The sequence below is a fragment of the Monodelphis domestica genome, chromosome 2 (genome assembly GCF_027887165.1).
Source record: "Monodelphis domestica isolate mMonDom1 chromosome 2, mMonDom1.pri, whole genome shotgun sequence".
Lineage (NCBI taxonomy): Eukaryota > Metazoa > Chordata > Mammalia > Didelphimorphia > Didelphidae > Monodelphis > Monodelphis domestica.
The window spans coordinates 162,364,187-162,387,488 of NC_077228.1; the positions used below are offsets into that span (position 1 = coordinate 162,364,187).

Sequence of the window (23,302 nt, forward strand, 5' to 3'; positions counted from 1 at the left end):
CATTTCTAATATAACTGAGACCAGATTTTTAAGTACCTTTAAAAAAATAACAGTAAGTTTGCCAAATTTGGGATGAAATTTGTTAGAACTCAATTTATTAAAATAGTTCACCAATTGTAGGCAGCTGGGTAGCTCAGTGGAGTGAGAGCCAGGCCTAGAGAGGGGAAGTCCTAGGTTCAAATCTGGCCTCAGACACTTCCCAGCTTTGTGACCCTGGGCAAGTCACTTAACCCCCATTGCCTAGCCCTTACCACTCTTCTGCCTTGGAACCAATACACAGTATTGATTCCAAGACGGAAGGTAAGGGTTTAAAAAAGAAAAGCAAAATAAAATATTTCACCCATTAAAAAGCTAGCTATAATTCCAAGACAATTCTTTAACCCATAGGCTTGACTAGTCGATGATTAGTTTTTGAAATGTCAATGTTTTTACTTTGTCTTTTCTCCTGTCTTCTCATTGTAATTTTAGTAACTGCAACAGTTTATGAAATCAGAGGCATCCAAGTGTTACTGTCATTCATCAGATCCTTTGGTTATAACATCTCTATCAAACTACTAGTATTTCCTTATATCTGTTACCTTACTTTAACCTTACTTTGCTTGAATATACCAGTCAGTCAGTCAACAGTCATTTTATATATTTTGAAACCCTTACCTCCCATCTTAGAATCAATACTGTGTATTGGTTCCAAGGAAGAAGAGCAGTAAGGGCTAGGCAATGGGAGTTAGGTGACTTACCCAGGGTCACATAATTAGGATGTATGTGAGACTAGTTTTGAACCAAAGACCTCCTATCTCTAGGCCTGGCTCTTAGTTCCACTGAGCCACCTATCTTCCCCTTTAACAGTCATTTATTAAGTGCTTACACTATTCTAGGCATTATGCTAAGTAATGAAAATACAAGCAAAAATAATGGCAATCCTTCCTCTCAAGGAGTTTGCTTGCATTTTCCTTTTTCCAGTTCTTGTACTCTCCCAAGTATCATTATTTGGTTTGTTTTTTTTTTTTACAAAATAAAATTTTATTGATTGCTTTTTAAAAATAATTACCCCTCAGCATTCATTTTCTTTTCTCTCCCAGAGAGCTGTTCCATATAATAAATATTTTAAAGACAAAAAAGAGAAAAGAGGGAGGAAAATCAGCACAAATAAATTCTGTCTAAAAAATATGTGCAATGTACAACACTTGGAAGACCTCCAACCTCTGCGGAGGGGTAAGGTGGAGTGTTTCCTAAGTATTCTTAAGTGTATTTTTCTATGCTTGAATCCTCTCTATTCTACAAGTCCTCCTCCTTCCCCTTCTCTAAGAATCATTTAAAATTATACTTCCCACGAAATTATCAGCTCCTAGGCACAAACATTTAACTATGCATTTAATATAAATACCAATTTGTTCTTGGGTTTGGGCCCCCAACTGTACCAAATGTATTCTTAAATACTAACTGAGTGACCCTGATCAGATCCTTTACCTCTTTTTGCCTTAGTTTCTTTCCTCAGTTTTAAAATGGAAGTATTATATTACTAGCACTTACATTCCAGAGTTGTTGTGAGGATCAAATGAGATATTAATTATAAAGAATTTATCACAGTGCTTGATACATAGTAAGTGTCATATAAATGTTTATCATTATTACAGTGTCACTTGTCTCATTTTATGTTTATCTTCTGGTTACACAAAGAATGATTTTAACATTGAATGCTTAAATTCCTAGAGGATATTTCATAAGACTGTACAATCTAGAGCTAGACAGGACTATAGTGAGTATCTGATTCACCCCCATAATTTTTTAGATGAGAAAATTGAGGCCTGTAGAGCTTGTGTGATTTTTTTGCTCAATAAGTAACTAAACTTAAGATTTTCATTTTTAAAATGAAATTTTATTTACAGTAGTATGCTGTCATTTGCAATGGATTAATAAGTAGCAATAATGATATAAATATAGTGGATATAGAATTCTTTTAAAGCTAGCAAAGCTTAAGATTTATTCTCTGAAGACTGTAGATTGACTAAATTGGCTATTTACTCACAGTCCTTATATGCTTTTAATTTATTTTTGGTGTTTTATTTGTTACTATTTCAATAAATTTTAATCCCCTCTTTTCAGTTTTAATTATTGTAATATATAAAGCCAGAATATCAAAATCCTCCTGTTCGCTTTAGCTTCCAAATTTCGTAATATAAGATTCATTTATGTGCAATTAAAAATGTAATACCATATGTAGAGTTGGATACTTGGAAAATAACTACTCCTTTTCCCCTCTTTTCATATCAATGCCTATAGAAAGAACATTTCTAAGCCTTTCTGATACAATTAAATGAAACTTCTGTGATACTAATTTTGCTAAACTGTAATGTTATAAAGAAAAAGGATGAGATTTTGCCAAAGTACTTTAGCACCCTTGTCAAAATGTTAACAAGGTCTATTTTAGGAAAACAATTTAGCTATAAAGCATTTGTTTTCCGGTTTTGCTAGAATAAGTCCAATTTTCCATTTGTTGCTTAGAAAATACTCAACTAGAACAAAAGAATCATTAGACAACAACTCAGTGGCCAGATTGTGATATATGCTGTTTACATAAAAGATAACATGGTTTCAGAAAAAAACTTTGTATTGCTATTTATTTAGGAAACTTGCTATTTAGAAACACTTGTGTGAAAGAAACAGTAATCTGTTCTTTCATTAAGGCCAATATGTCTATCAAAATTTTGTTTCAAATACTTATTGAAGGACATGAAACTGGATTACTGGCAACATGATTGTTGATTTGGGAGAAAGAAGTAGTAGATAATCATGGTGTGGTGATCCAAACACTGGATTTGAAGACAGAATTTGAATTCCAGTTATGCCACTTATGACCTATGTGACCTTGGGCAAATCAGATAATCTTTCTGGACCTCAATTTCCTTATTTGTAAAATGAGGGGGTTGAAGGAGATGACTTCTTTTTTCCACTTCAAATCCTATAGTAATATGAATTAATGGCAGTTTGAACAAAAGCAGTATTTTTCTTTTGTTATGAGACTACATAATAACAATGGCATTTTCAAGAGGTGGGGGGTAGACATTCCTAAAAGGTTTTAAAGTACCTGCCCTGTAGCAGTCATTGGCTTATAATACTATGGATGAAGTAATTAGGACTCTGAGGCCTAAGTTAAGGTAATAAGGGGATAGACTTGAGATAAGGACAGAGGAACATAATTATTTGTGAGAGAAGTTAGAGAGAAATCGATGTAAACTGATTTCTATAGTGAAGGACATTTAGTAGAAATATCACTTTAACATTTGCTTTTTATGTGAAGAAGAGATATTTTAACCTAGAATCTTGCCTTTATCTCACAGTGAAAAAGGTAATACTGTTCCTGGATATGATTTTCTTGTGAATTCTGTATGGCCAGAAATAGTATGTGGTTTAGAAGAGAAGCTCCCTTCACTATTTAATCCTGGGAATCCAGATTCATTCCATGAGGTAATTAAAAAAAGATTTTTTTTGAAATTTTTTGATGGTTCTCAAAGTTCTATTTTGAGGGTCAAGCATTTAATAATACCATATCCTCCATTCAATTTTCTGAGGAGAGGAAAAGAAAGGAAGAGAGAGAGAGAGAGAGAGAGAGAGAGAGAGAGAGAGAGAGAGAGAGAGAGAGAGAGAGAGAGAGAGAGAGAGAGAGAGAGAGAGAGAGGAAAAGAAGAAAAGAAAAAAGGAGGGAGGGAGGGAGGGAGGAAAATAAGAAAGAAAGAATCCTTACTATCTTATATCTACTATAAAATATACACTCATGCAAAAAATTTTTACATCTAATACTTTCAAGTAGTAAGTACAGTTTTAGCTGTAGTATAAATCTGGTAACCAAAATTATGTATGTGTAAGTATAACTTATCTTACCTAAACTTTTTTTAAGAAGTCCACTATTTCCTTGAATATTTTGGTGGAAAAATTACATTTTAGTGTATTTAAAGGGCTTACAAAAGCCAATATCTTGGGATTTATTTTCAAATTTGGAGTTTTGTGAAATGTTATGTCACAGTACCCAGTAGTACAAAGGATACTAATTCTATCAAATAATAGATTCCCTAAAGGGGAACTTAAAGGCATGTAATCTGCATTCAGTCAGAGTAGGTAGCAAAAATGTGTCCCATAGTGACAAAATGTTTTCTATAGAATAACCTATGATGAGATCAGTGACCATAAGAGAGCAGCAAAAAGCAAGTAATTAATGATAGTTTGTTTTATTATGATGCTGCAGGCTTTGATGTGGCTCTAAAATTATGTTGTTAAAAGCTGCCCATGAGCTCATTCCATCTGTTCTTTTCCCTCTCCTAGAATGTCTTTCTGTCCCTGAACCCGTCCACATCTTTAAACTTCAGTAATATTTTAGGTATCTACTACTTGTAGAGTGCTATGTTCAGTTCTGAGAGGGCAATTGAGATTGATGATACCGAGTTCCTACCTTCAAAGAATTCACAGTCTAGTAGGGCAGTATGATATACACACAATCATGATACAAAATTATGCCTTATAATAATTGACCATATTTTACTTTACAAACTATTTAATTCCTAGCTTATAGATAGATGGTATAAATATTATCCCCATTTTACTTATGAGGAAATTAAGGCTTAAAGAGGTAACGTGTCAGATCTACATCCCAAATCTAGTGCTCTTTCTACTGTTATATTTCTGCTTTTGATAAGTGCCTGAAAGAGGTGTAAAACAACTACTTGTCATAGGGAAGTGTTACAGAATCATTTGTAAGAAAAAATGGCATTCAAACTCAGCTTCAAAAAATAGTTTTCAAATGGCAGACTAGAGTTTGAACTTTATTTAATAGGCAATTAGAAGCTGATGGTGGATTCTGAACCAAGAAGATCAGATTTGAAATGAGAGAGAATAAAGGAAGAAAAGCCACTCAGCTTAGCAGGTATTGCAGTAGTCCAGATGGATTGTAATAAGGGCCTATCTAAGGACTATAATAGAGGAAAATTGGAACATTCACTATTACCTTCTTTTTTATTCCATTGTTTTTGGCAGAATGCTAAGCTCTCTTTCATGTGTGTAAATTGTACTACTATCCTTGTGCTTCAGCCTATTTTTTCTAGTAGTTTTAATGAAGTCACCTTAATCTAGCTCTAGTCTCATTTGTGGCCAGTGACAAACATTATGAACAGTTGACTTAAGTATTTAGTTTTCTTTGCTGGAGAATAAATTGTATTGGCCCGTGTCAGATGTGAATTATTGCTTTTATGAGTATGCTTTACTAACTGCATGTAGGCTAGAAATTAAAAATCACCTTCAAAGGTTGCTTTTTTTTGTTTCTATTATAGAAGTATACTATAAGCATGGATTTTGTGAGAAGATTTGAACGACAATGCGGATCACAGGCCAGTGTGAAAAGATTAAGATCACATCCTGCCTACCACAGTTTCAATAACAAGTGGAACTTACCTGTTTATTTTCAAATAAGGTCAGTGGATAAATTTCCCTCATTTTCTTATTTATGTAGATGTCAATCAAAAGTCTAGTCTTTAACAGGGCTCCCTTTATTTGAGGCCATAACCTGTCTTTTAATGATAAAAGTTTAAAGTCTGCAAGCAATATCATTACTGCCAAAATACTAGATTACATGACATACTACATTTTTATCATACCAGGTAGATACAGCATGCACATTATAAGGATGATGTTAGAAATTAGGTCTTGTTATATTAGTATAGAGATAAGAAGTAGAGAAGTTGGCTTGAGAAAGAATTGGAGTTTCAAACAGAGCTGAGTCACAGTGTCAGTTTCAAGTCTATCATTTTTTTCTGTGTGGCAGTTGGTATCTGGCAGTTGGCAGAGTTGCACACAGAGACTCTTGCTCTGAGGACTTTGAGGAGGTAATATTTTTGCCTCTCCCTTTCTCTGTTTCTGTCTGTCTGTCTCTATCTCTCTCAAACAGGATAAGTGGTTCCTTGTGGAACCAGGGTGTTTTATTTGGGTGAAGTTAGAATCCCTTAGAGTTAGAAATCCTTTTATCCTTATATATTTCAATAAATATTTTATTTTTTATAAGAGTCTCCATAGTGTTTTTGTGCCTGGCCCTGAAGAGAAGTTCATTTATGAGTTTCATTTCACTGATATAAACTGAGGATACTTTGTGAGCATAGCAAGCAGAGGATCTAAAATCAATTTATAATCAATAATCAAATCCATTGCTTTATTAGTTTTTGTAGTCTCACCTTTTATTTTTACAGTTTGGGAAACAGGACAAAGAACCAAAAAGTCTGATTTTAAGGATCCAACTGTCAATTTGAGCAGTTGAAGCTGTTATCACAGCAGGGCGTCTGTGAAAGCAAATAGAGCTGACAGTTTCACTTGAGCTATAGTAACAGTGAGCTAAATTCTAGGTGGCTCCAAAACCCATCTTCCAATCAATTTGACTCAGACTCTGTAACTCTGTGCTCTCAGAAAAGCTGGTGAATTAGCTACATAAAATCACTTTGGGATTTTCTCTGTTAGATATGGCTTCTATCATTTTCTCTATTGTACCGGATTATATACAAAATTCACTTACTTATGACTTTCTAATGCCATTACTCTCAATGACACTCCTACAACTTATCTCTTATGTCCCTTTGCTAGTATTCTTATCTCTTATGTCCCTTTGCTAGTATTGTTTTTCTTGTACTTTTACATGATTGAATCTTTGGCAGTCATGTTTAAACATTTAAAAGTAAGTATCAAGCAAGCTACTGCAAAGAATGATGTAATGTTAAAAGTGAACTATCTAGAGACTAAACTAGATACAATGCAGACTCAATATGAGGAATTACTAAAGGCTAAAGGGACAATGCCAGAAACTAAAGAACATGAAGCAACTAAATTATAGGATGCAACTAAATTAGATAAACCAACTAAATTTGAAATGGAAACTGAAGCATTAGAAAGCAAATCAGCTCATATGTTTCCTTTAAGGTAGGTACCTATAGTGTCCCCAGAGTGTGGTATAGTGAATCTCACGTAACACAAAAGTTTACACGAGCTGATATTGACAGTTTTAAGAAAAATACCCCAAAATATGAAGAGGAACCAGTGGGAGTTGTAAAGCAGTTCAAGCACTTAATTAAGCTTTACAATCCTTCTTATTTGAACTTTAACATCCTTATGGATGAATTAATGACAAAGAGTGAGAAACAGCAGATTATACAGGACACTAATAATAACCCCCGAATTACTGATTGGCCATCTGAGGATCCTGGTTTGGAAGTTAACTCTTTCGCGGGGTACAGAGACTTAATTACAGCCAGGAAAACAATAATTGAAACTATGAGGCAAAATTCCAGATGCTCAGGAACCTGGTCTAAATTTCAGCACCTAAAGCAGGAAGTGGGAGAGACTTCCTCCACTTTCCTTGATAGAATTATTGACTGTGCTGAAAAATGGATTGGGTTGGATATTTTAACAGAGGAAAACTTAAATCGCAAACGCAGGCAGTTTGTGGAAAATGCATGCCCTATGGTCCGAAATTATTTTTGGAGTAACTGTCCAGATTGGTTTGATACGGGTCTTGACAAAATTCAGAGAATTGCTAATTATGTTTTCCAAGATGAAAAAGATAGGCAACCAGAAGAGAAAAACGATATAATTGATAACCAAAGAAATCAGAGAGCTTAAACAAAAACTGAAATCCAGTAAAGTGCAGGAAAAGACAGTAGCTGCACTAAGAACTTATAGACAACCCAGAAATAACTACAACCCAAGACAATACAGACAAACCCCAAGATATTATCTTTGTACCAGACTTGGTCATCTCATGAGAGAGTACAGATTTAGGGGACAAGTCTTTGGACAAAACTTCAAGGGAAACTGAGGCAATAGGTTTAATTGCTTGAATGAATTCAGGCAAAATGGATATGGAAATTCTGGTTTTAACATCAGATTTAATAATGGATTTAATAATGCATTCCAGTATGGGAGACCAAACTACCCAAATTATTTTGATATTGGATGCTACCATAATTCACAACAAGCCCCAGACCTGAATTCCATGCAAGAAAATATTCCCAGGTAGCCGGTGAGAATTCCCAAATACTCAATATGCAAAAAAATATAACTTCATTATGAAGGTGTGCCAAGGACTGTACAATTTAAAATCTAGTATATGGAGAAAATGGACTAAGAAGTATGAGCAATAAAATAGGAACTAATGAAAATGACAAAGAGATTTTTAAAACATGGCAAATTTGTACAGGACAAATCAATGAAGAATTAGAGAAACAGGAACAAGGGTTAAGTAACATATCCATTCTCCAAAAAATATCACAGAAACCCATCAAACCCTAAAAATGGGAACACAAGTTTGATTGTCTCTTAGACACAGATGGTGCCAAATCTGTGTTGCAGAAATCCCCTGAAGAGTGCAAAGCAGTGGATTCAGTGGAAGTTGTGAGAAAGAGAAAGGTGTGATGGGAAAACCACAAAGAGTAAAGAAATTAGAACCAAGAATGGTTTTGCTTGGACCTCTAAGTATAGAACACTTTTCTTTTTATGCCAACTTCCCCAATTAATTTAGAGGGTAAGGATCTTCTTTGTAGATTGAGAGCAACCGTAATATATACAACCACCAGAGATATTTCTTTGAAACTCCCAGAAGAATCCCTGAACCCTTTCCCTGTATTATTCCTGGAGTAGAGTCATATGGGGAAGGGAATAACATCTATCAGACACCAGATAATATTCCAAAAGGCTTATGGGCTACAGATTCTATAGGTGTAGATTTATTAAAATCAACAACCCCTGTTAAAGTACTGACTAAAGGAGGTACACCACCATTCATTCCACAATACCCATTTAGTAAAGAGGCCATTGATGGGATCACCCCGATAATAAACTCATTATTGCAGCAAGGCATAATAATACCATGCATCTTTGAATATACCCAATTTTACTGGTTTACTGTAAGCTTACTCAAGCTCCCTTCATTTGTGGCCATAACCTTTATTTTAGTGATAAAAGTTTAAAGTCTACAAACAATATCATCACTGCCAAAATACTAGATTACATGAGATACTATGTTTTTATCATACCAGATAGATATAGCATGCATATGAATATCAGGTACTTTGCAAGGGATTAGAAAACAAATTTTAAAAATGAAACAGGACTATCCTCACAGAGGTTACATTTGTAACCGTTAAAATTTAGGGGAGATGGGGAGACTGAGGCAGGTAGAAATTAGTTTCTCTCTGTAAGAAGTATTATATTTTTTAGAGGTTTATTAAAGGTTAAAGATTAAAGAATATACAAGTAAGAAACATGTGCCTAGGCCAGAGGCCTAGACAAAATAACCTCACATCATGCAAGAGACCACCTGCTCCAAAACGGAAGTCCAAAAAGAGCCAAGAGAGCTCAAAAGCCTTTGAATCAGCTTAAATACCTTCTCGATCTCGGCCCAGGTGAGATTACAAGGCATTCTGGAGAAGTGGAGCAAAGGCTCATGGGGATTGTAGTCCTGTATTCGAGTCTATTTTTTACACATTCTTCTAGAGAAGAAAGATGTTCACAGTAAATACAAACATGTAAAATAAATACAGACTAATTTTAGGAGAAAAGGAGACATGATTAGAGTATTAAAAAAAGGAAGCTCTTTTTGAGAAGATTGCATTTGAACTGAGTTTTGAAATTAGGTAAGGATTCCAAGAGGCAGAAATGAAGGAGAGCATTTCTGACACAGCCTATGCAAAAAGGCAAGAGATAGAATTTCATATAGGAAGAATATCTTATTGATCGGTTTAGCTGGATTGTGGTGGGGCTGAGGTGGAGTTAAGTGGTATTAGTCTGGCAATATAGGTTCAATTCAGATATCAAGGATGCTTAACACTAAACAGAAATGTGGATTTTATCCTTGGAACAATCAAGATCCAGTGAATCTTCTCAAGCATGAAAATTATGTGGTCAGTTTCTTGCTTTAGTAATATCAGTTTGGTAGCTGTGTGGAAGATGGATTAGAACAGAATGAGACCAAATATAGGAAAACCAATTACAAAGCTAGTGTACAGTAGTGTCAACAAAAGGAGGCCTGAGAGGCATACACAAGATGTTATGTAGATTCTCTAAGTCCTGGCAGTTGATTGGTTTGAGAAATGAAGATGAATTTGAGGTAGCAAACATGGCTAACTGAAAGATCAGTGACACCCTCCACAAAATAGAGAAGTTAGAGCAGTGAGTTTGGAGGAATTTGAGCTCCTTCTTTCTTGATTTTCACTGTATCCTAGACAAAGATCCTGGGATCATAGATATAGAGCCTGAAGGGACCTTCAGGGCCATTGATTCTAACTTTTGTCCTCCTGCCCTCAGTTTATGATGAGGAAAATAGGAGGTTAAGTGACATTTCTGAGTCACATAGGTTAGTAAATGTCCAGGAAGGATTTGAACCAAGGTTTTTCTGGCTCTAAGTTCAATGCCCTGTTCTCTGTGCCATGCTAAGACAGCTATTTCCTTCCTACCTCACAGGGATAGACAGAACGAAAATATAGAAACATACACTGCAGATTTCATTTTTATTATTATTTTCTATTACTAATAAAATATATCCACTAAAAATTTCAGCCTATTTACTTTTATTGAATTGAAACTATACTTTGATACTACACCTTGCTATTTCAATGCAAATGAAAATAATTTGGGGGAAATTTTAAAGTCTTATTCTGTTCTTCCACCTGCTTTTCTTACAGACTCAGAAGACATTACATGGGCCAATGAAATGTTTATAGTATAATCAGGATTATAAAACTAATTCTAAGAATCTTCAAAATCTATAAAATTAGATAAAATCTTATTCATAGTTTTAAATAAATAAATATTAAGGAAGCATTTGCTTGACTTTAGAATCAGAACTTAGAATTGAAGTAGACCTAGGATATCATCTAGTTTAATCTCCTGTACATGATAATAGTTCCCTTTCTAATGTCTCATTAAGCCTTTTTTTTTCTTTACTGTTGTTCTTGTTCCAAACTTTAGGAAAAAAAAAACAAACAAAAAACCTTTTGTGGTGGTCATCATTTTTCCTAAGCTGAAAATCATTCTAGCATTTTAAAGCCCTGCTTTGAGTTTTGAAACTGTCTTATTTTTCCTTTTTCATCCATTTCTTTTATAAACTGGTGGCACCGAACTACTTTATCAATATAATGAAAATATCTCGGCTAATTAAATAAATGGTAGAAATTTGGAATACAAAAACTAATTTATAAGTGCCATTAGATAAGTTATTATAAATACCATTAAATAGAGATGATAGTAATTAAGATACACTTAGAAAACTATCTAATTAGATAACTATAGATTTCATTACATAATAAAGTTTAACTGTAATACTTTGGTAGAAATACTGTGAGAATTTTACCTTTTTTTAAAGGGCTTTGGTATTTGCATCATCTATATTAATATACCAGGTAGAGAAGAAATAATAGTCACAGAAAGAGGAATATGTTAGCAGTGTAGAAACTGTTGCATTTTAATTGCCTGTCATGATTGTAAGTGTAATTTTATTCTTAATAATTGAATTGCATTTAGTAGGGTGAAGTTTGTCTTACCAGTCATAGAAGTATGTCTTCCCCATTAAGTTGGCCTAGAATGTGCATTTGTCTTTCAGTGAAAAATTAATATATTGAATTGGAAACAGTTATGTCATGTGAAAATTGTATGAGGTGAATTTAGGACAAATTGTCCTTTTATTTCATAGGCAAATTTTAAAATTTATCAAAGGAATATTCTGTAATATTACAATGTTGTAAAAGAGGAATAGCAAGTTATTCACTTATCTTAGTCATAGCAGCTAATCAGACGAAATTCATTCCCTGTAATTTCTATTTTTATTGTGTTCATTCTCACTTTCTTTTCTAGCACAGCCCCAATCCTAAATCACTCCTTCATAAACTATTTCTGTCAAACTCCTTCTTCCTCATATTTTCTAATAATCTTCCTGAGACTTGCCTGTTTTAGTTTTTGAGACTCTTTTTCATCCTGGAATACCCACAATGAATGCCAGGCTTAGTTGACCTCAATGTGATGTTCTGGCTTCTCTCTATCATTATTGAAACCTTGACTTGTATTGAACAGCAGAATCCCCCTACCCCAAAGGCTTTTACTTTCTCTACATTCCTTGCAAATTCCAAATTCCTGCATAGCTGAAAATAATTGATTGATTTTTTTTCCAGTTAATACCACATACACATAGATTTTTATTTTTTAATATAATGGTTTGTCCCTTTAAAAGAATTGCTATTGATTCTTGTCACATGTTGGATTGTTTATTAATGAAGACTGACAAAAAGTTCTACAAGCATGTTGCAGATCACAGCCACTATGCCATGTGATATTCTTCAGGGTCATTTAAAGTAAACTTAAGATTGAGATTGATGTTATTTTGTTGGAATATTTCAGTGTGGAAATACTGACCCCAGCATTTCACATTTTGTTTTCCTCTAATCCTAAATGTACTTTGCAATAAAATTACAGGTGTATACTATCTTAATACTTCTTTCCTCTTAGGATAACTTGAACTCAAATTTCATATCTTCTACTTGGAGATATGAGCCAGGTAGCCAAAAAAGTGAATGCTTTTTAAGTATGGGGGTGGGGGAAGGGAGACTTTCAAGAGTAAGGATGTACTGGTCCCTCTTCCATAGTCATGCCCCATATAAATTATTGTGCTCACTTCTGAACACCAAAATTTAAAATAGACATTGATAAAACTGAAGAATAACCAGAGGAGGTCTGCCAGCATGGTTGAGGGCCCTTGGAACCTGTATCAGGAGAATTGTTTGAAGAAACTGGGAATTTTGAACCTTAATAGAAAGGTCCAGGGAATATAATGGTTATCTTTACACATCATCTGGGGGTAGGATTTAGGTTTGACATATAGAATAACTTTCTCACAATTAGAGCTGTCCAAAATTGTAATAAGACCACCTTCAGAGGTGGGAAAAGTTCTCTTCTCCCTCTCCATTAGTTATTTTCAAACAGGCTTGAATGACCACATATCAGGGATATTTTAGAAGTGATTCCTTCAATTATTAATTGGACTAGATGACTGCCAAAGTCTATTCCAGCTCTAAAATTGTTTTGACTCGGATCAAATTCTAGCACCTAAACCTCTGTTTTAGGAGGAAAATAACACAACTTCTTCCATTTTCCTTTAACTAGTACTATTGAACCTGCTGTTTTCAAAGTAATTCATTAAATTGCTTGAGGTATTAGAGCACATGTTAATAGTTCATTGCCTGCTTTCAAGGAGCTTACCTTCCTTGGAATAGATAAAATTACACATAAATGTTTTCAAAGCAGGCTTTAGCAACAATAGTGATACAGTTAATAACAAGAATAATATAATCCAGAGACCACAATAAAAGAATTATTTTAAATACAAATGTGTTCCAAGTAACTGTTCTAACACTTTAAATAAGAGACTTGTATCATATTCATTTTTTTCATTGTAAGTTATTTATTTAGTCAATTTAGAACATTATTCCTTGGTTACAAGAATCATATTCTTTCCCTCCCTCCCCTGTCCCTACCCTTCCCACCCCAACACAGAATTTCAATGGGTATTACATGTGTCCTTGATCAGAACCTATTTCCATATTGTTGGTGTCTGCATTAGGATCATTTAGAGTCTACATCCCCAGCCATGTACCCTTGAACCAAGTAATCAAGCAGTTGTTTTTCTTCTGTGTTTCTACTCCCACAGTTTTTCCTCTGAATGTGGATAATGTTCTTTCTCATAGATCCCTCCAGGTTGTTCAGGATCACTGCATTGCCACTAATGGAGAAGTCCATTACATTCGATTGTACCACAGTGTATTAGTCTCTGTGTACATTGTTCTCCTGGTTCTGCTCCTCTCACTCTGCATCAATTCCTGGAGGTCATTCCAATTCACATGGAATTCATCCACTTTATTATTCCTTTGAGCGTAATAGTATTCCATCACCAGCAGATACCACAATTTGTTTAGCCATTCCCCAATTGAAGGGCATCCCCTCATTTTTCAATTTTTTGCCACCACAAAAGACTTGTATCATATTCATTTTAAACTCTTATGTCTTTCTAAAATATATTAAGTACTAATCATTTCCTTTCCACTAATCCCTTCCAAACTTTTCCCAACTGCCCCTGGCCCAAAGTATTGAATAACTCTGTAATAGAGAGATCCTGTTCCTCCTCTATGGTAGTTTTGTAAGATGATGGCATGAAATTGAATCTGTGAAGTCCCTTTCAACTCTTCTAGGGTCAGTAAGGCTGAGCAATCAAGTTTTGTAGCATTACAGATCAATAACATTTAGGGAATTGAAAGAATATAAAGCCTACAAGTTTGAAGGAAATAATTGTTATGTTAAGTCCCACATGAGGTTTTTCTTTCCTCGTCGTGGATCTGAGGCTGCATGGGCACAATATATGTAATTTAAAGATTAATCTATTTTCATTGCATATCATAACCATTTTATTCTTGTTCTTCATATCAGATTTAGAGAAATAGCAGGATCCTTAGAAGCAGCACTTATAGATGGGCTGGAAGAAGCTCCAGGTAACTTGCTTATAATATGTAGTTGACAAAATGTGACTGGATTCTAAATATTAGTTAAGGTAACTATAAGTTATCTAGACTTATATCCTTATAATAATTTTACTTTATAAATATACTAAGAGCTGGATATTTCAAACACTCAGGTAGTTGATTTCATCTTTTTTAAAATTTTACAATATATATATTATATATATAATTATATGAAAATTTTTTAAAATTTACAATTACAAATTTACAAAAATTTACAATGTTGAAGCAGAAGGATCCATTTCATTGCTGCTTGTTTTATAGAAGCATTGAAATGATGATCATCTTTAAGTATAACAGGGTCTATATTCATTTCTGAATTTAGTATCCAAAAACTGGCACCCCAAAGAGTGTGTAAATATCCATTTTTTCATAGAAAAAGTTGTTGGACCATCTCAACCAAGCATGAATGTCAGTCAGTCCACTTCATTTGTCTCTGTTTTCTAATACAGTAAGAGCCCTTGGCTGGTATTCTAAAAATGGAATTAATAAATAAGGTTTAGGATCAAAAAAGACATGTTTCTCCCCTCAGAAAGTGACTGGACTTCAGTGATTCTCTTGGGTGTCCCATAGCATATGTGTACCCTTTTAAATATTTTTAGCACAACTCTGTGACCCATTATTTCTATATATCATAATTGATATATATTCAGTTCAGATGTTTTGATTCTCCCTGGGAACCACCAAAGTATTAATTCTATGAACATTTCTATAGGGTTTCCTTGGGGGTAAGGAGGGAATGGGGAACATGAATTCCATTTTTTTAAAAATAATACCAGTTTTCTCTTTAAGCACAGTAACAATTTCAGTGCTGAGGAGAAAAATTAGTTACTATCTGTTGCCCAGACCAGAAATGAGGTATTATTTAGCATGGACTCATACACTTAGAGGTGGAAGGAATCTCAGAGAACACTTTGTCAGGCACCATTTAATTCCCATTGCATGAATATGGAGTAAATTAAGGTAAGAGTAAGAAATGATGCCAATGGGGAAATAAAAGTCCTTAAACTTTATTTGATTGATTTGATGCATACCTGTTTGTACCATTATCCTCTATTTTCTAGAATTCTGGGTGATTTTGGTGATTGTTCAAATATTCAGTAGGCAATGTTTAAAGAAGGGAAACAAGAAGAGCATTTGGTTGTCAACCAGCTGGCAAAGATGTTGATTTAATAAATTGCTATCTGAATATAATGTCTTTATTTCCATTATGGTTGTTTCATTCAGTCAGTAGAAAACTGTGAGGAAAAACATATCCAATAAAAGAATTGTATGCATAATTAGCTTAGGGGTCTTCTTAACAGTACTAGCAGACTATATAACTATCTAGCCACATAACTTGGGAATAAACTGAGTCTCTTCACAGCAATCACAGAGTTTAAAATATCACCTTTTGGGTTCTTAAATAACATGGATTGAAAAGATTAAAGTGTTATATAAGCTTACAAAAGATTTATAGATCATAATGACTGAGGTGACTGGGATCCCTTAAATGTATGTTTTTTCCCCCCTAGCTGGGAGCTCATTTTGCCTTTTGGCCTCTCATATGGCATGGGTCAGTCTTATGAAGTGTTGGTCAGATCAGATGTTTTTACCATTGCTAGCACACCGTCTCTGGAAACTCACTTTACAGATTTTAGCACGGTACTCCATGTTTATTAACGAGGTAAGGGCTGGGTGTTTAAAGTGTTAATCATCATTGCAGCTAAAAAGTCAAAGATATAAATATAAGTTAAATACTGTGATGAGATTTAATCCTGTCTTCTAAAAACTTCTTCAGAAAGTTCAAGAGGGCAGATTTCTGTTATGGGAAGTTAATTTTTTTTAAAAACTATAATGGGCTACCACTTAACTTCTTGAAGCTATCAGGGCCCTTAGTTTTTATTTAAGTATTGTTTTAAGATTCAATTACTTTTTATTTTATTGTTTCATGTTTATTGAAAAACATCATTTACTGACAAGTTCATTTTCATTCCATATTGTTATCTTCTGAAGCTTTCTTAATATTACCCTTGAATTAAAACAAAATGCTTATTTTATTAAACTATTTGAAATGAAAATAAATATTAGTATGTTAATACTAATACTAATAAAATGGTTTTCTTTCCTTTTTAATAAAATTTACTAAATTTATTCTTATTTAAAAATATCATATCTTTATTAAGTATGCACATATTTAACAATAGTACATTAGGTGCTGTTAAAATATTCATTCATCAAAAACTAGTGAATTCTTATTCTGTGCTAGGTAGAAAGACATATGAGATATAGTTCCTGCCCCAATGGTAGAATGTTTACCATAAAGTCATATATTTGACCTAGGCAGAGTTTAGGTTGAAAAGAAAGAAAAATGAAAGAATAAAAACCCAAAACATTATGTATATCTAAGAGTTAAAAAAAAAAACAACTTTTCCTTTTCTTCTTTTGGGGGAATTTTTTTCCTTGCCCACCCCTATAATGGTTGAGAATAATACTGGGAAGAAGAGAAGAGAGTAAAAGAGTGAAGAATCTGGCTTCTGACTGAACTGTGAAAAGATCCTATGGAGTCCAGAGTGGTTACCTGCTATGAAAATCCAGGAACTTTTTACAGGGTGTCCCAAAAGTCTCAGTGTAGTTTTAAGCTTTACTCTTTTTTACCTCTCTAAATATAGAGGTCTTTAGTGCCACAAAATATAGTGGATTTCCTCTTATCCTCATTGACTCTAGAATAATAGAGAGCTGAAAGGGACTTCTAGATTATTCTAGTATCTTACAGGTGAGGAAGCTGGAGCCCAGAAATGTCAAGTAAATTGTTTAGGTCACATTGATAATCAATAGCAGAGCCATAAATAGAACTCAAATCTTTTGACTCCTACCTTTATGCTATTACTTATTATTTGCTCTTGCTTAGCCCTCTCCTCTCTCCTAAGTCAGATAGAAGTAGTTGAGACTTCTTACAAGACATTAGGGACAGAGGAATAATGAGAAAATCACTTGGAAACTGTACCTTATAAATCACACCTATTCTTTACTGTCAAGATTCTTACTCTCTTGTTCTTTCTCAGTACATTTCTGTGAGCCGAAAAGCAAGTGACACTTTGACTTTATGCCATTGTGCTATTAACAGAGTTCTTTTTACATAACTACAGCTGTGCAAAGAATACTTTGGGTTTTTTTTGTTTCTTATTGTTTTAACATGGTTGGGTATTTTTTCAAAATTCATTCTGAACTTTACTTGATTTCATAACTATGTTATGGGCCAAAAAGTAGATCTTTGAGTGTTGAATTGGAGAGTGATCTATGTAGTTTATTATACGATTTAAGACTGGTCTAAAATTCATCATGGTGGCAAACAGGAAACTACAAAGATGTTTCTTTCTTGCTAACCTAAAACTGGTTATAAAGTGAAAAAATTAGAGGAGTTACTTATCACCATATGATGTTTCCCCCTTTTGAACAAGTACCTTATTAGATTGTCAGTACCCTTTTATGTATCTCTGCATCAGGTATAGCATGTTGAACAAGTCATTCTATAAATGGTAGAGTATTTATCCTGAATGGAATTTTAATCATTAAATTATTTTTCAGTTATTACTCAGGCCTCTCTCCAATGAAATTGCCAAGGATAACAAAAAATCCTCCATAAATACTAACAAGGAGTCTTCCTCCATCAGCCAAGGAACCAATGAGGACCAAGGAAATGGCCTTTCTGAAACACAGACTGTAGCTTTCATTTCCAATACACAGCTTATATACGTGGTTGCAGACCTTGACAAACTTCAAGAACAAGTAGGCATATATTCTAGTGTTGTTTATAAATTCTTGCATTATAATAGTTGCTATTAAGTTTTGCACAGCCAGGCATGAATGGGCTTACAATTATAGAAGTAAAAGGGCCTTGGAGAGATTTTTTTCTCTTACTTTTCTGAATGAAAGTCAAAACCATGCAGGACAGAATTCTCTTCCACCCCTGGAGTCAGCCTAGGCAAAGTCCAGAAGATGGGAAATGGGGCTACTGAGTACGGGAAAATGGAAAATAGGTCTGTTTGACTGGAACTTAGAATGTGTGAAGGTAAGTAATATCCTGGCTAGGTGCGCTGGAAGCAAGAGGTGAAGGGCTTTAAATGGCAGCCTGAGGAGTTTATAATTTAGCCTAAAGGCAAAAGGGAATCACTGGAAATCATTTCTGCCTATTCTCTTTTACCAGTAAACTTTCTCTTGCAACAAAGAATAAAGGGTTAGTTAGCTAGGTGGGTTATCCAGCACAGTGACTAGAAAGCCAGTCCTGAAATCAGGAGGACCTGGGTTCAAATGTGGCCTCAGATACTTCCCAGCCGTGTAACCCTAGACAATTCACTTAACCCTACATGCCTTTACTGTTTTTCTGCCTTACAGTTGAAACTTCTTATTGATTCTAAGACAGACAAAAACACTATAAAGAACAGATAGTATTGAATAAATCACATTTCTAGAATATTGCCATAAATGTCTTTTTCAAATATTTACTATTCAGCTAAGCTTTATTGACAGTATGAAAGTCTTAGTTTATTTTTCCTTTGTGAATTGCATGTAACTGCCAGTTTTACTTTTCATTATTTTAAAGAGTATATATGGTATGCATGTTTATGGAACCCTCTGATACATAGTTTTTTTCGTCTCTCCCCCCACCTACACCCCAGAAAAAACATAATATTCTGTGGTATGTGAATAAGTAAGAATATGTTATTTGGTCAACAGTGTAGATTTTTTATGCTTTTTTTTAAGATATTAAGAGGATGACAATATAAAATACTGTTTCTACTTTTCATATTCCAATATAGCAACTACTAATCACACCTTTCACTACATTTACTATTAAATACTACTTATACTATTAAATACATTTGTAAGGAAAGCATTAAAAATGTTATTTTTGGAGGCATCTGGGTGGCTCAGTGGATTGAGAGCCAGGCCCAGAGATGGGAGGTCCTGGGTTCAGATATGACCTCAGACACTCCCTAGCTGTGTGACCCTGGGCAAGTCACTTAATCCCCAATGCCTAGCCCTTACATGCTTTTCTGCCTTATAACCAATACCCAATATTGATTCTAAAACAGAAGATAAGGGTTTGTTTTTTTTTTAATGTTATTTTCCTCTGAACAAGATTATTAGGCATATCAGTCATTGTGGAACTTTTAAATACACATATTTCTAAAAAGCATCAGAATTCATCATTTGTTTGTTTCAGCTTCCAGAACTCTTGGAAATAATCAAGCCCAAACTTGAAGTAATTGGTTTCAAGAATTTTTCCTCTATCTCAGGTAAAAATGAATCCATTACATTTTAACAATTCTTTAACCAACAAATGATTTAAAATAAACTTCTGAGAAAAAAATTTTCTGAATACTTTAAAACATGAACATTCTTGTTTTTCTCTTCTGGTTTTGAAATGAGACCTTAATTTCTCAAATGCAATATCTTGTTTATTTTAATATCCCATTTAATTATTTTAATTAAAGTTCTTGTTTTAACTCTGATTTAGAAACTTAGGTTTTTGCAGGTTGCATAAAAGAGAATATAATATTTAAAATAGATTATTTATACCTCAACAGAAGCTCTTGAGGATTCTCGAATTTCTTTATCCTCCTCCATGCCTTCCCTGAGTAACAGGATCATCCAAGACTTGAGTGAGTCCTGCTTCAGTTATCTGAAAAGTGCTCTGGAAGTTCCTAGACTTTACCGAAGAACCAATAAGGTCAGTCTCATTAAACAAAAACTACTTCTTTTCCAAATATGTAGCAATTAAGTAAGATAGTGAAAAAACCCCCAGGGTAGTCTAGTTTGGTTGGAACAGAGTATATGAGTGGGAAATAGTATGAAATAGGATTGAGAAAGTGGTTTGCCAACAGATTGTCAATGGCCTTGAATGGCTGGAACCTGTAGGTTTATTCAGAGGCAGTTTAGATAGGATATTACTTGGCTTATTAAAATTATGAAATGTGAGAGCTAGGAGTCGCTTTAAAAATTAACATCCAATTCCATCATTTCATACATGACTAAACTGAGACTCAGAAAGAATGACCTTATCTACTTAACTTTCACTTCATTTGCAATTAACAGATAGGAGGGAAATGTTAGGCATACTTTATTCTAAATCCCTTTGGAGTTGTTATAAACTTATTTAGCAGATCTATTATTTAGTCAGATTTCTAAGGGTATAAGGATTCTACTATTTCTTTCACATATTCCTATCTAGTATAGTTGTTTTGTAGAGAGTAAGCATGACAGAATGGCTCTTGGGTCCTCTGGCTGGAGGTTTATAGCTAGTGCCTATATTTCATTTTTTTACTTCTTAAATCTCAAATACACAGAAATGCTATAAACACTTTGCTGAAGTGCTCAATTTTATCATTCAGAATGCTGCATTTTACCTCTTCTCGTTTGTATTAACTATTTGGAAATTGGGGAAAAGGGGAGCTATTTGGGGAACGATGGCTTTCCATTTTTCATATCCTTTCATAGTACAATCATTTCCTTACTATTTAGCAGCTTATTGTATACCACGTGTCTTAATTTAAAACATTTCATGCCTTTCTCCAAATGAAGGTCCACCTTCAGCATGAATCTGACATTAAGATTTTTTAATAAGTTGTGATTCTCTTCCATTTTCCTTCCTCCCCCAATTTTCCTATCTCCATCTCCATGCCAACACAATTACAGGAGGCCCCAACCAAAGCTTCACCTTACGTGGACAGTGCACTGAAGCCATTCTACCAGCTCCAGAGTGAGCACAAGGACAAACTCAAGCAGTCAATAATTCATCAATGGTTAGAAGGTGCTCTTTCAGAAAGTACTCACAAGTAAGTAATGACAGTAGAAGTAGATGAAATGCCCTGTTTCAAAAAAATTCCCAAGCAAGAAACAGGTTAGAAAATCAGAATCACTTAAAGATAAAATAGCTGAAAAGATCAAGTGTATTTTTTTTAATATTTAAAAATATTTGCTCTTTGATTTGTAATGCTGAGTCCTTTCCTCCCCACCAACCCAAATCCATAAGCTCTTATATATCTTTGGATAATGGCCAAGTTCCTGGTACCCCCTATAAAGAACAGTTTTCCAAACATTTCCTTATTCTCCCAAACCCCTTCTTTCTTTTTGGATTGTGCATTGTCTCCACCCCCTTCTGTTTTCCCATTGCTAACAACTCAGTTCTACGTAAGACAGGCTCTTCTTTAAGATGCATGTACATTTCCTAGATTAAAATCCTCAGAAAAATCTCTTCCCTTCTTTTTTTGTTTTTCAGTCTGGCCCCTTCCTCCCTTTCCAATATTTTTAAACTTTATCTCCTTTCACATATTCTACAATCATGTGACATTGGTCTTCTTGCTATTCCTTATACAGGAGGCTCCAACCCTGGCTCCTTGCCTTTGCATTGGCTATCCCCCATACCTAAAGTGCTCTGTGTTTGACTTCTGCCTCCTGGTTTCCTTCATGGCTCAACTCAGATATCACCATCTAGAGAGGATTTTCCCATGTCCCTACTGCTAGAACCTTCCCTTTGAGATTGCTTTCTCTTTACACTGTATATATTTTGGGTGTATAATTTTTCACATCATGTCTCTTTCATTAAAATGTAAGTTCCTTGAGGGTAGGAACTGGTTTTTTACCTTTCTTTGTCCACTTCTTAGCTCAGTACCTGGCACATAGTAAGAATTGAATCAAAATACGTTTTGATTGACTGTCCTTCCTCCTTCTCTTTCCTTCCCTTTTCTCCTCCTTTTTTTAATCCCTCCTTTTTCCATCCCATCTGGATTTTAATTATCTGACTGGTCAGACCCCAGGTGGCCTCATGGATAGGACCTGCATTTGGAATCATGCAACCTGCATCCAAGCCTATTCCAATACTATTCCTGGTTCTCAATAATCAGCAAACCCTCTTAACTTCTCAGACTCTTATTTTTCTCACCTGTGAAATTAGACTATAGGATCATTTTGAAGAAAGTGTTTTGCAAATCTTTAAACTATATAAATGTGAATTGTATTTCATATTAATGTTGAGAGTTCAAACCAATGCTGTAATACTTTCTTATATTCGCTGACTTCTAAGTGGAGCCATAAGGTGATATTGCACATTTGAGGCCATCTTTCTTTCTTAGCCTTAAAAGACATTAACATCTACCAAGAATGGATATTTAATTGGAAAATTAGTTATTTTCTCTACAGTGTTTTTCCCCAGACCTTGTCCTGCATGTTGCACTATTGTGTTTGCCTCATGCACACATTCCTTAGTCTTCTATCTCTCTCCAGTAAGTTTCTCATTTTCTTCAGGTATTATGAAACTGTATCTGATGTTCTGAGCTCTGTGAAGAAGATGGAAGAGAGCTTGAAAAGACTAAAACAGGCCAGAAAAACTGCTACAACCAATCCCATTGGCACTAATGGCGGCATGAGCGATGACAACAAAATCAGACTCCAACTGGCCTTGGATGTTGAGTCCTTAGGAGAACAAGTAAAATGATAAGCTGTTTCCAATTCCTGTGTTTCTTAAACTGAGCCAGGAAGTCCTTAAAAAGAGTTATCATAGCTAATGTGGGCCAAAACACAGCATTCTGAACACTCAGCAGCAAATCAGTGCAATCTCAAAAGCCTGATGTCTTGAGAATTATACCCCAAATGCTAGGCTAAATTTGATCAGTCTGCTACAGAGAAAGGGAGAGAGGATGGATTCTGATTGGCTTAGGATGTCATTAAAGGCTAGACTT

The 23,302-nt window shown here is 34.5% G+C and overlaps 1 protein-coding gene across 1 annotated transcript in view; it reads left to right on the forward strand.

Annotated features, from left to right (window-relative positions):
- The window catches only part of COG2 (component of oligomeric golgi complex 2), an 81,425-nt gene that overhangs the window by 55,332 nt on the left and 2,791 nt on the right, over positions 1–23,302 (forward strand). Inside the window, exons 9-17 of the mRNA XM_001369291.5 lie at positions 3,339–3,465; positions 5,319–5,458; positions 14,494–14,555; positions 16,097–16,248; positions 18,150–18,350; positions 19,789–19,861; positions 20,153–20,295; positions 21,261–21,400; positions 22,869–23,049. Of these exons, the coding sequence (XP_001369328.1) occupies positions 3,339–3,465; positions 5,319–5,458; positions 14,494–14,555; positions 16,097–16,248; positions 18,150–18,350; positions 19,789–19,861; positions 20,153–20,295; positions 21,261–21,400; positions 22,869–23,049 (1,219 nt within the window). The remainder of the gene's footprint in view (positions 1–3,338; positions 3,466–5,318; positions 5,459–14,493; positions 14,556–16,096; positions 16,249–18,149; positions 18,351–19,788; positions 19,862–20,152; positions 20,296–21,260; positions 21,401–22,868; positions 23,050–23,302) is intronic.